Below are 12,592 nucleotides of genomic sequence, written 5' to 3' on the forward strand. Positions count from 1 at the left end.
TTTATATGATTGGCTGCATTTAAAAACTTGGATTAACTAATAACATTCTTTGCTTTTTTATTGTCATGTTGTGTTTATGCAGGAAATAAGTTTTTTATTCATTTGTAGAGTATAGGCCTGATATGACAAAGATGTTAAGTAGGACTTATTTGATGTTTGAAGGACCCTTAAAATAGAGTTTATATATTTAAATAATATGTAAGATTTATGCATTTTTACATAACAAACCAAAATCACATGTGTACTTAAGTGCTTTGTTAGTTGCTGATAATTTATGTAATGAAATTTTCTTGGAGTCTTAAGTCTCACAAAACATCTTATTTTTGTGCATCCACACATGCCAATAAGTGAATCATGGTGCCTTTCCCAAGCCTTGTATGAACAGGACTGGGGTAAGGGCTTTTTTTTTTCTTATCATGGGTACTTAGAATAAGCTTTACAAGGAAAATTCCATGTTTCTCAGGCAAAAAAAAAAAAAGTATGAATTAAAATAGATTTTAAGTATGCCATGTTAGATAAGTAATATGTACATATATTGGCACTAAATGAATATCTGATGGAAAAATTTATTTTAAATGGATTTAAAAATGCATTTATTTATGTCTCCAGCAATGTCACTGTTACTGGAAAGCATCAGCAACTAGAAGAACATATTTCCTTGGTGCAGGATCATATTTCCAATTTAATTAAATTTACTTAGCTTTAGCTTAATATTTTTCAAGATTGCCTGATGTTTTCAAGGTATTTGACAGATGAATTTGTATGTAAAGAGTACATGGGCCGGGCGCGGTGGCTCACGCCTGTAATCCTAGCACTCTGGGAGGCCGAGGTGGGCGGATCGTTTGAGCTCAGGAGTTCGAGACCAGCCTGAGCAAGAGCGAGACCCCATCTCTACTAAAAATAGAAAGAAATTATATGGACAGCTAAAAATATATAGAAAAAATTAGCCGGGCATAGTGGCGCATGCCTGTAATCCCAGCTACTCGGGAGGCTGAGACAGGAGGATCCCTTGAGCTCAGGAGTTTGAGGTTGCTGTGAGCTAGGCTGACGCCACAGCACTCACTCTAGCCTGGGCAACACAGTGAGACTCTGTCTCAAAAAAGTTTAAAAAAAAAAAAAAAAAAAAGAGTACATGAAAATTTGGATAGATATGTAAATTTTTTGAAGATTAAAGCATAGTCAGTTTATAGAATTAATCTTGTTATGTATTTTGGAGAGTGGCTTAAAAATTTCTATTGGAAAGGTCATATTAAATTTCTGAAGGCCTCAATTTCTATGTAAGCGTTTTATTATTTAATATATGCCACTAGGTGGTAGTATTTTATTTTCATTTATGTAAGTGCTAGAAGAGTAGCTTTCAAACTTTTTGATTTCAGGGACCTCTTTATACTCTTAAAACTTATTGGGGATTCCAAAGAGCTTTGTTTATGTGGCTTATATGTATTGATATTTATTGTATTAGTAATTACAAGTAAAAATTAAAAAAAAATTTGATTCATTTAAAAATAACAATTATAAACTCATAGCATGTTAGCATAAATATTTTTATGAAATATACCTGTATTTTCCAAAATAAAATTTAGTGTGAAGAATGGCCTTACTTTACATTTTTGTTTATTTCATAGTTTGGCTTAATAGAATGCAGCTGGATTTTTATGCCTGTTTCTGCATTCCATCTGTTGTGATTTGCTTGAAATGTATGAAGAAAATCTGCTGTCATACAGACATGTATTTGGAAAAGGGGGACCTCACAGATCTCCGAAAGGGTCTCCAGACCCCAAGATCTTTGGACTATACATTGAAAATTGCTGCTCTAGACTTTTGATTTTCTTTACAAAAGAGGCATTGGGTGGGAATTCTAACAAATAAAATCCTTTTTGTTGCTTTTTCTGTTAATTTGCATTTCATTCATTTTGTAGTACTACATATTTTTTTTTTTTTTTTTTTAGCTTAATGCCACATGCATTTTAGCAGCTTTTTTGCTGGGATAAAGACAGACAATGGGTTTATTTATTCTTTCCTGATATCATTAACCAGCTTCTTAGGATCAACAGTTAATCTAGAGGTTGGCAGCCTTTCCACACTTCTGCATCTTTGTTTATTCCCTGCAGTGGGAATAGAAGTGGGTCTTGTTAACCTTATTGTAAAGTGTTCTCTGGAACAGTGCAAGAAAACAGTAATGCTATGTAGAACCTCAGAATTCGGGCATTTGTTATAATGATTGTTTGGGATGGTCAGGATGAGGTGGGGAAAAGTAGTTCAGAAGCAAAAAACAATGCCACATTCTTCCGAGCTTTATCTAAGGATTAGTTCTTTTATTATCCTCCCCTCCCTACTACTTCAACTATCTTTTTGTAAAATATTTTCTTTCACTCAATACCTAGCATATGCTCTGCAGGTGGTAAACAGCCAATAAGTATTTGATGAATGAATGGGTGGATTATTGAGCTGTAGATTGCCAACCTCTCTCATTTAACTCGTATAGTAAGTATTTGTCCATTTGTATAATTTCCATGGATGTAAGTGAACTTCGTCTGAAGTGGAAAGTGAGGCACTAGCAATAGAAGGCCTCCCCTGCATTTTACTTAACTGACAGAGGACTATACATAATGTCATTAAATTTCTGCCTAGAAGTATTTTCAAAGTGTTTTATTTTTTTTAAATAAAAATTGCCTGAGATACATTGAATTTTGCTTTGGAAGAACGCATTGTGTTCTTGCAACATTTTGCAGCAGTTTGTGCTTAGCCTTCCCGTTGATGTGTGCTGTGACTGTGGTTTCCCCGCGCACTCTTGCATGTTGGCAGAAGACTTGTCAGCTGTGGCTGATGCACGCTTTATTTCTCCCCACTCACTTATCCTTTGTTGATAATTGAAAGATAAATTACTTAGATATTCAGAACATACTTTTTTAATACTTACATTAAAATCCTAATTTCACTTTGGAAAGAGTAGGGAATTTGCTTTTAGAATATTATGGGCTATTGCTATGGATGCCTATGTACCGTGTCTGCTGGTTGTGAGGTCAGAAGGTGAGATGTTTCTGGGTACTAAGTAAACTCTCAGTATATCTTCCTTAAACACTGAAATGGGACTCAGTGTTGGAGGCAGACTTCCTGTGAGGAAGTAGCTTCATTTGTGATATAGTGTAGACTCCATCATGGGCCAGAAATAGTTTTCTATATGTGGATATATATAATGTGCTTTATGCCTTTTTTGTTTTTTTCTTTTTGGGTACTTAACACTTCCGTGAAGCAGGGTGGAGGTGGAAAGCAGTGAGTTTTTGTGTCTGTCAGGAGTGTTGGCTGATCCAAAGGTAGTGAGTTTTCTCACTTGATTGTTCACAGTCAGTTACAGGTCGAACTCTTGTTCTGCTACTTTTCCCCCTTATCACTACTACACTTGACTAGTCTTTAAAAATAAATAAATAAATATATAAATGAAGTATAACATGTTGCATTTTGTTGAGAGAAGCCATTACTAATTGATTGGTTCAGAAATTCTGGTTTAGTAAGCAATTAGTGCTCAGCTAAGCTTGATCAATGTCAATCAATGTTGGTATAAATAGTTTTTAAAAATATTGCAGGGTAAGGATTGTTTCTTTTTCTTTTTTCTTTTATTTTTATTTTTTATAGAGATGGGGTCTTGAACTCCTGGCCCCAGGTGATCCTCCCGCCTGAGGGAGTGCAGAGATTACAGGCATGGTACACCCAGGATCATTTCTTAAATCCAGTTTTAAAGTTCTACCATGAAGCCTATATATTCAAGTTGACTTATCACCTTTGAGAAAATTTGAATGCCTCAGTTACTGCATTTGAATGGGGATGTTGAATTAAAAGATTTCAAAGTTTTCTTTCTAGGTGTGAATTTATTTGGTTCTCTAGTATGGTGGTGGAAAGTAGGAGAGAAGAGTGAAATTAGGTGAAAAGAACTATGGAACCAAATCCATCCTGCTTTAATCATCATATGGTAAATAATCAGGTGACTTAGGAAAACTATTTTAATAGGAGAATCTCTAAAATTAGACCATATATAGGAGAATATTCTAAAATTTACTGAGTGTGACTAGAAAACTTAATTATTAATAGTAGAAAATTATATTTAACTAGGAACTTGAGGGCATAGATTTTTTTGTTTGGAAAGGTGAGAGCACTACATTTATTTTTATACTGTGCTGGATTCTGGAATTTTAAAACTGAAAACAAAATTCACTTGGTATTTATTATATAAAGTTTTGTTTTATTTTGCTTAATTGACAAAAGTTTTTTATTTAAACTCTGTTTTGCTGGAAGAGTGTCAAAACTATCTTCAGTTTCTCCAGAACCTGATTTAAGATGTTTCTGTGTAGTACCTAAAAATACTAAGATATAATTTTATATACTGAATAGCAATAATAATGGTAAAGTATTGATGACATCCAAGCGTTAAAAGATAGTCATTCCTGTTTTCATTTTTTTCTTTCCCAGATTTAAACTTTTAGCACAAACTAAGTAGTGAGCACTTTGTCTCAGAATCTCTTTCCCATAATTAGTGACTTGACTGATTTTTAAGTGAAGAAACTAATTTCTTGTTAGTAGCAAGAGTTCATTATTTCTGTATGCTTGACACTAGAACTTGTAGTAAAACAATATTTAAATAAAACAAAGATAACGTTTTCCTTTAAATATTCTGTTTTCTCACATATTTATATTTAAGGATTATCATCTTGGTACTTGCAGACAGATACCGGTAAAGTTAGAATAGGAATCTTTATAAATGATTTCAGGTAATTAATATTCCTTTTAAGTTTAAACCGTATTTGAGCATCAGTTTTATACTTTGGACATATAAAATGAATAAATTGGATAGATATGTTTTTTATACCAAAGGTATTATGGTTGCCAGAGAAGTTGTTTTTTAAACTGTTGAGCAAAGTAAGTTGTGTTTATCAGTTATTACCAGATTCAGCCTTCTCTTGCCTTTTTCTGTACCTAATGCAGTTTGCCATTAGAATAGATGTTTGTCTTCAGCTATACAATTCCTGTGCCCAAACCACTGTGTTGAGCCAAGTTGTGGTTAATAAAAGGCCTTTTTTCTGTGATGCCAGAAGTTGAAGACCTGCATTTCTTATACCATTGGAAGTGAAAAATACTATATATGTCAGTGAACTGTCTCCCTGGACATATGTTTCTTGATAGGATTAAAAACCATCTTGAAAACTGAATTTTGTTTATAGTCTATTTCTATGATAAAAGGAAGTCTGGAGATTTCTATTCTGTGAAGACAAAAGGAAATAATCTAGGATGGCAATAGGAGTAGAATTATCAGTTTATCATTATGCTAAATGTATATGTGTATGCACACATACATATACACATAAACATAATACATACACATGCATATATAGATGCTCCTTGACTTACAATGGGGTTACATCCTGATAACTCCATTGTAAATTGAAAATATCGTAAGTTGAAACTTAACGATATTTTCAACTTGCAATGGGTTTATCCAGATGTAACCCCATTGGAAGTTGAGGACTGTACTGAATGCATATTGCTTTTGCACCATTGTAAAGTTGAAAAATCTATGTCAAAAAATTTTAAGTTGTGGACTGTTTGTATATACAACTATACGTAAACACACTTATGTATTTTTGGTGCCCAGTTACCCAGCTGTTGCACCATCAATCTGATTTTATTTGGTGATGAGTAAGCTGTTTGGCCTCCTTAAAGACTTTACTGCTCTAGCCAAGATGATTATTTTTGCAGGCCCTGAATTCTTCCTTATCTCACCCAAGAACTTTCTGCTCGTAGTGCCTTTCTATATATTGTTGAATCAGGTAAAGATTTCTTCCTACGTCAACTGAAAACAGTCCTAGTTTGAAACTTATACAAGTAGTAGGTTTCATTCAAAATACATTGTTTAAATTTGTGATTCAGCCAACAAATGTTTTAAAAAAAGAAATAAAAGCTCTACTCTTTTGTCTTATGGTTAAAAAGTTTTTAAAAAATAAGATATGCCAAAGAATAGTTTTTACGTTTTTAAAAATGTCCTAGTTATGAGTATACAATAGTATTACATAATTATTGATGATAGATAAGAACTATGTATAGCAAACAGACAAGCAATTGAAATTATAAAGTACAGAAGTAGGGACGTGTCTTTATTTCTTTGAATTTGCTATCCGTAAGGACACTGGTAGGAGAATGGAGAACGTTTAGTAACTTAATTTTTTTTTCAAACTTTTGAGCTTAGGTTCATATAAACAGTCTTAATATACTAATCCGGAACTCAACAGCAAATTGGTGTTAGTGACTGAACATTTCTTGTGGCTTTGTTAAAACTCAGAAATACCTCTTGGCTTAGAACAATGATGAGTTTTTTTAACCTGTCCTGCTACTGCTGCTCTTAGTTCCTATAAATTGAATGTAAAAACATTTTAGCTCATTAATAGTATTTCTTGAGATACTTGTTTTCTACTGTTTTCATTATAGCTTTTGAGGAACTTGAAAAAGCCTTGAGTACAGCCCAAAAAACAGAAGAAGCACGGAGAAAAATGAAGGCAGAAATGGATGAACAAATAAAAGCTATGGAAAAAACAAGTGAGGAGGAACGCATCAGTCTTCAACAGGAATTAAGTCGGGTCAAACAGGAGGTTGTTGATATAATGAAAGTAAGAATAATTCTGGAATGAAATGAGTTACAGCATTTTTGAAATTTAAGTCTATTTTTCGTATAATCTTTGGCAGAGAAAAGTTAATTTGTGTTTTATTTTATTTTTTGAGACAGAGTCTCACTCTGTTGCCTTGGGTAGAGTGCAGTGGCATCATCACGGCTTACTGCAACCTCAAACTCCTGGGCTCAAGTGATCCTCCTGCCTTAGCCCCCCAAGTCACTGGGACTACAGGCACAAGCTACCACACGCAGCTAAGTTTTTCTATTTTTGGTAGAGATGGTGATCTCGCTTCTACTCAGGTTGGTCTCCAACTCCTGACCTCAAGTGATCCTCCTGCCTTGGCCTCCCAGAGTGCTAGGATTACAGGCCTGTGCCACTGTGCCTGTCCTAATTTGTATTTTAGATCTTGACTATTTCATGATGTTCAGAATATAGTAGAAAACCACTTTGATAGAGAAATGAATTTAGTACTTGGATAATTCTTTGGAACCTTTTAAGCTTTGCTTTCTCTCCAGTGGGCCACATTGTAAACTGAGATGTGCCTGAACTGTTTTATGGCTTTCTGACCCTAGGCTCCTTGAAGGTAGGTTGTTTAGCTGCTCTAGTAGCATCTCTTCCACAGAACTTGGCCAAGAAGGTACTTGGCTAGTATGTGTTTGAGGGAGGAAGTGACTGAGGGGCTAGAGATTGTTTAAATATTTTGTTTTGTTTTTTTTTCCTTTTTTTTCTTTTTTGTGGAGACAGAGCCTCACTCTCTTGCCCTGGCGAGAGTGTAGTGGCGTCCTCAGAGCTCACTGCAACCTCCAGCTTCTGGGCTCAAGTGATCCTCCTGCCTCAGCCTTCCAAATAGCTGGGACTATAGGTGCGCACCACCATGGCTGGCTAATTTTTTTCTATTTTTAGTAGAGGCAGGGTCTCACTCTTGCTCAGGTTGGTATTGAACTCTGGAGAATATGTGATCCTCCCACCTCAGTCCCCCAGAATGTAAGGATTACAGACGTGAGCCACTGCCCCTGCCTTAAGTATTTTAAAGGATCAGTATTACTTGATATTCTGCTTACTCTTAACAATTATAGATAGACCTCATTTTAAAAATTCGATAGCTTTTTGAAACGGTCTCTTTTAGAAATTAAATTTTTAAATCCTATAGACTTCCAGTTTTTTAGAAATGTGAACATGTCATCATCATGACCCCTCCGTGCCCCCAGCTCCTTTCCTCACCCATTTTTCTCTGCTTTGGTTTTAGCTTATTTTTCCTCCTGTCATATTTGCCTTTGTTGACTCTTTGCTCATTTTTTCCCCTATTCCTTTACTGACTCATTTGTATTCTTGATTATGTCCACTAAAATTAAATGGCTCAAGATAAATTATAGATCTGAATAGGTGAGACTTGGATTTTAGTTGCAGTGTTTATTTTTATAACTCCTGGTAAGGTTTCTATGCTTTTACTTATTAGTGCATAGCAGGTATTGAGGGGGGCAAATTATATTCTTTTCATATATTTTCTTGCTCCTGCTGGACTAGACAATTTGCAAAGTAGAAATTACTTGTGATCAAATTAGTCATATGATGTGGTAAGTATTGTTACTGTGGAATCTAACAACCTAAAAATAATTAATGAATTATTTTGAAAGATATTAATATGGACATATGGTATAAAAATTAAAAGATAAAAAGTAGGCCAGGCATGGTGGCTCACTTGTGTAATCCCAGCACTTTGGGAGATGAGGCAGGAAGATTGTTTGAGGCCAGGGATTTAAGACAAGTCTGGGCAACATAGTGAGACCCTGTCTCTACCAAAAAAATAATATTAGCTGGCGTGGTGGTCTGTGCCTGTAGTTCCAGCTACTCAGGAAGCTGAGGTGGGAGGATTGCTTGAGCCCAGGATTTCAAGGCTGCAGTGAGCTGTTATTGTGCCACTGTGCTCCAACCTGGGTGACAGAGTGAGACCCTGTTTCAAGAAAAACAAAAAATTTAAAAAGTATACAGTGAAAAGGTTCTCCTCCATTTTAGCTTCTTAGTTTTCCAAAGAAATCTATTTTCTTTTATTGAATATACTTCTCCAGAGATAGTCTCTGCATATGATTTCTCTTTTATGTTTTATAATCTCTTTAACTTTTTTAACACAAAAGTGTGTTATGTATGTTTTTCTATATTTTGATTTTCCACCTAATCTGGGAGATTGTTATTTATCTATTGATAATAGATAATTCATAATGATGCCCCGTTTGTTTTAAAGGCTGCTCAAGGCTTCATTGTATGAATGTCTCATAATTTAATCAGTCTCCTACTGATGGGTGTTTAGATTGTTTTTACTTTTTGCTATTGCAAATTGTAGATATCCTTATACATATTTGCTCATGTACATATTTCTTTAGGATAGATTCCTAGAAGTGGAATATTACTCAGGGAAAAATCATATGTATTTTTAATTCTTACCTGGTTGCTATAAGTTCTATAGAGGATAATTTACATTCCCACAAGCAATGTATTTAAGATTAGAATATGTTTTCTCTCCTCACAAAGATGGTGTTATCTAACTTTTTAATCTTTTCAAGGTTATAAGTAAAAAAGAAAAAATCATTTGCTGTTCTGATGTGCATAATTCTTACCAGTGTGATATACATATATTTATAAAGGAATTTGTAATTTTTCTCTTTGAGTTACCCAACTAAATCTTTGACTCATTTTTCTATTGGGCTGTTTGCTCCTTTATTGATTTGTGGAAGCTCTTTACTTATAGTGGGAATTAACTCTCTGAATATAAGGTACTTTTATTCAGACAGTTTTTTCAGTTTGTTATTTGTTGACTTGTTTTGTTTTGTTTTGTTTTGTCTTTTTTTGGGACAGAATCTCACTTTGTTGCCTGGGCTAGAGTGCCGTGGCATCAGCCTTGCTCACAGCAACCTCAAACTCCTGGGCTCAAGCGATTCTTCTGCCTCAGCCTCCCAAGTAGCTGGGACTATAGGCATGCACCACCATGCCCGGCTAATTTTTTATATATATTTTTAGTTGTTCAGCTAATTTCTTTCTATTTTTTTTTTTTTAGTAGAGACGGGGTCTCACTCTTGCTCAGGCTGGTCTCGAACTCCTGAGCTCAAATGATCCACCCGCCTCGGCCTCCCAGAGTGCTAGGATTACAGGTGTGAGCCATCGCGCCCGGCCTGTTGACTTTGTTTATGATTTGTTTTTGTTTCTTGGCTGTCTTTTTTTTTTTGTCATGCAGAAATTTTTGTTTTCCTGGTAGTTGAATTTATTAGCCTTTTCCTTAAGTGCTCTCTGGATTTTTGTTCTACTTAAAAACACATGCTCAATTCTGAGATCATTAAAAGAAATCTACTTTTTCTTCTAGCACTTTTATGCTTTCATTTTTCTATGATTGCATCTTTGATCCAACTGAAATTTATTTGGTACAAGGAGTGAGGTAGAGATCCAACTTAAATTTTTTCCAGATGACTACCAAATAGTCTCCAAATCATTTATTTAATAATACACATTTTCCCCTTTGATATGCCATATTATCTTTATTGCATACTAAATTATTAAAGTATTAAATGTGGGGTTTTTTTCTGGATTCTCTGTGCTATTCTCTTGCTTTGAGCATGTGCTGTTAATACACTATTGTATTTACTCTAATTTTATAATATGTTATATTTCGTCGCTTCCCCTTATTACTCTTATTTTTTTTGGAAGAGTATTGGCCAATCTTGCTTTTTTGGGGGTCCATTCTATTTTTAGTTTATTTGATTATATTAATTTTTTAGATTTATGTAGGAAGATTTGACATTTTTATAAGATTGAGTTTTCTATCCTAAAAAGAACAGGGCCAAGACCTCTTAATAAATAGTACACACCTGGAAAGCTAGACATAGTTAGATTGGTGCAGCCAGGACAGCTTGATCGCAGCATAATGCCCTCTCTGAGAGCATCCTTATTCCCCCTGCTCTGCTTCCCTATCCTGACCGGTGGAGAACATCCCTGCAAGATATGGAGATGGAACTTCAGCCTCATCAGACTCTACTATAGCAGCAACATTTCTTGTCTTAAACTAAGAGAAAAACATTACTAGTTTTTCTTTTAACTATTGTGGCTTTGGTGACTTTTGATCTATGTAGGAAATTGTGTTCTGATTTTTCCTCTTAAAAGTTTTTAGTGGCTGGTTGCTGTGGCTCATGCTTGTAATCCTAGCACATTGGGAGGCTGAGGCGGGAGGATTGCTTCAGTTCAGGAGTTAGAGACCGGCCTAGGCAATAGCGAGACCCTGTCTCTACAAAAAAATGTAAAAATTAGCTGGGTGTCATGGTGTGCACCTGTAGTCCCAGCTACTCAGAGACTGAAGCAGAAGGATCTCTTTAGCACAGGAGTTGGAGGCTGCAATGAGCTATGAAGATGCACTCTAGCCCAGGCAACAGAGTGATATGCTGTCTCAAAAAAAAAAAGTTATTAGCTTGATTAAACTGTAAGAAAGTAGTATTTAGTTGTGGAGTTACGTGTTTTATTCTGGCTGTTTTAACTTTATTTGGCTGATTTTCAGAAATCCTCAGAAGAAAAAATTGCCAAACTACAGAAGCTTCATGAAAAGGAGCTGGCCAGCAAGGAGCAGGAACTGACCAAGAAGTTACAGATCCAAGAAAGGGAATTTCAGGAGCAAATGAAAATAGCTCTTGTAAGTACTTGTTTTGTTTCTGCTATAGGTAAACTTAGCAGAGTTTCTGGCAGCCTTGAACTTTGGGTATGCAAAGAGGATAGAAAGTAGGGAGGAAAGACTGCCAGAGCTTGTTAGCTTGGTATTGTGTGAAAATTAAATTTACTGATCTAACAAGCTTTCATCAGTCAGTTAATTTGTCTATCCCTCCTACCCTGGCAATAGGGTATAATTAGGGAAAAGAAAAGAAGATAGGTTAATTGAAGCAGTGGTAACTCAGGAAGAATGTCTAAAAAATTCACCAGACTGAATTTACCGAGAGCTCAAGCCTCAGAAAATTTTGACTGAATTGCATTTTAAAGAAGAAAAAATGAAAATGACCAAGTAGTTTCATTTTAAGTAGAATAGTTTCAGTACTAATTTTCAGTCCCCATGATGTATAAGAAAAAAAAAAGAGTTAGATTAAAAAACTGACAGAACTAACAAGATCGATAACCAGAAAAGCAGATTCAGATTTTTGCTGGAAGATTTGTTGAAATAGCATAATTTGAGAGTTTAAAACAAAAAATATTTTTCTTAAATTGTGAAAGCCTTTTGTATAAGTTGTCATAAAAAGTATTAGTGTCAAAAATGTAGTTTGTTTTTATATGAGGTTATTATCCACAGTATAATAATGTATAATAATAGTGTATAATTTGAAAATTCTTTCAATGTAAAAGGTTGAGAAATAGAGTTTTAAGTTTTAATCTTCTTGTTTTCATACTTTTTTTTTTTTTTTTTTTTTTAACTCTTGGTTGTATCTGGGGCTCTCAGAATTTCCAGTAGCAGTGATTCTTGAACTGAGTTAATAAACTCTAATCTGCTCTGTGGGGCAAACAGGCACATGGATTTATGGTGCAATTGGCTGTCAGTGCTCGTAAAATTTACACATGTATGGGCACATATTTGTATTCTTTGTGGTACAGAAAAGAATTAAGGCAGTTTACAAGAATATTTAAACTATAACAGCATAATTTTTTAAAATTTCAGAATATTACAGGGGTACAAACATTTTGGTTACATGAATTGCTTTTGTTCAGTTTGAGTTAAAATTATAAGTGTGTCCATCACCCAAATACTGTGCATTGTACCTATTAGGTGTGGATTTACCCATCTCCTCCTCCCCCCTCCCACCTGCCTGATTTCTGTTGAATTTTAGTACCATATGTGCACGTGAGTGTTGAACTATAAGTTTCAATTTAGTAGGGAGTACATGTGGTTTTTGTTCTTCGATTCTTGTGATACTTCACTT

The 12,592-nt window shown here is 34.8% G+C and overlaps 1 protein-coding gene across 12 annotated transcripts in view; it reads left to right on the plus strand.

The window, feature by feature from the left end:
* The window catches only part of GOLGA4 (golgin A4), a 120,056-nt gene that overhangs the window by 59,048 nt on the left and 48,416 nt on the right, over window positions 1–12,592 (plus strand). For all 12 annotated transcript variants that reach the window (XM_069475528.1, XM_069475522.1, XM_069475523.1 and 9 more), the window contains 2 exons: window positions 6,475–6,653; window positions 11,191–11,322. In XM_069475528.1, the coding sequence (XP_069331629.1) occupies window positions 6,475–6,653; window positions 11,191–11,322 (311 nt within the window). The remainder of the gene's footprint in view (window positions 1–6,474; window positions 6,654–11,190; window positions 11,323–12,592) is intronic.

This window comes from Eulemur rufifrons, chromosome 7 (genome assembly GCF_041146395.1).
Source record: "Eulemur rufifrons isolate Redbay chromosome 7, OSU_ERuf_1, whole genome shotgun sequence".
Taxonomy (NCBI): domain Eukaryota; kingdom Metazoa; phylum Chordata; class Mammalia; order Primates; family Lemuridae; genus Eulemur; species Eulemur rufifrons.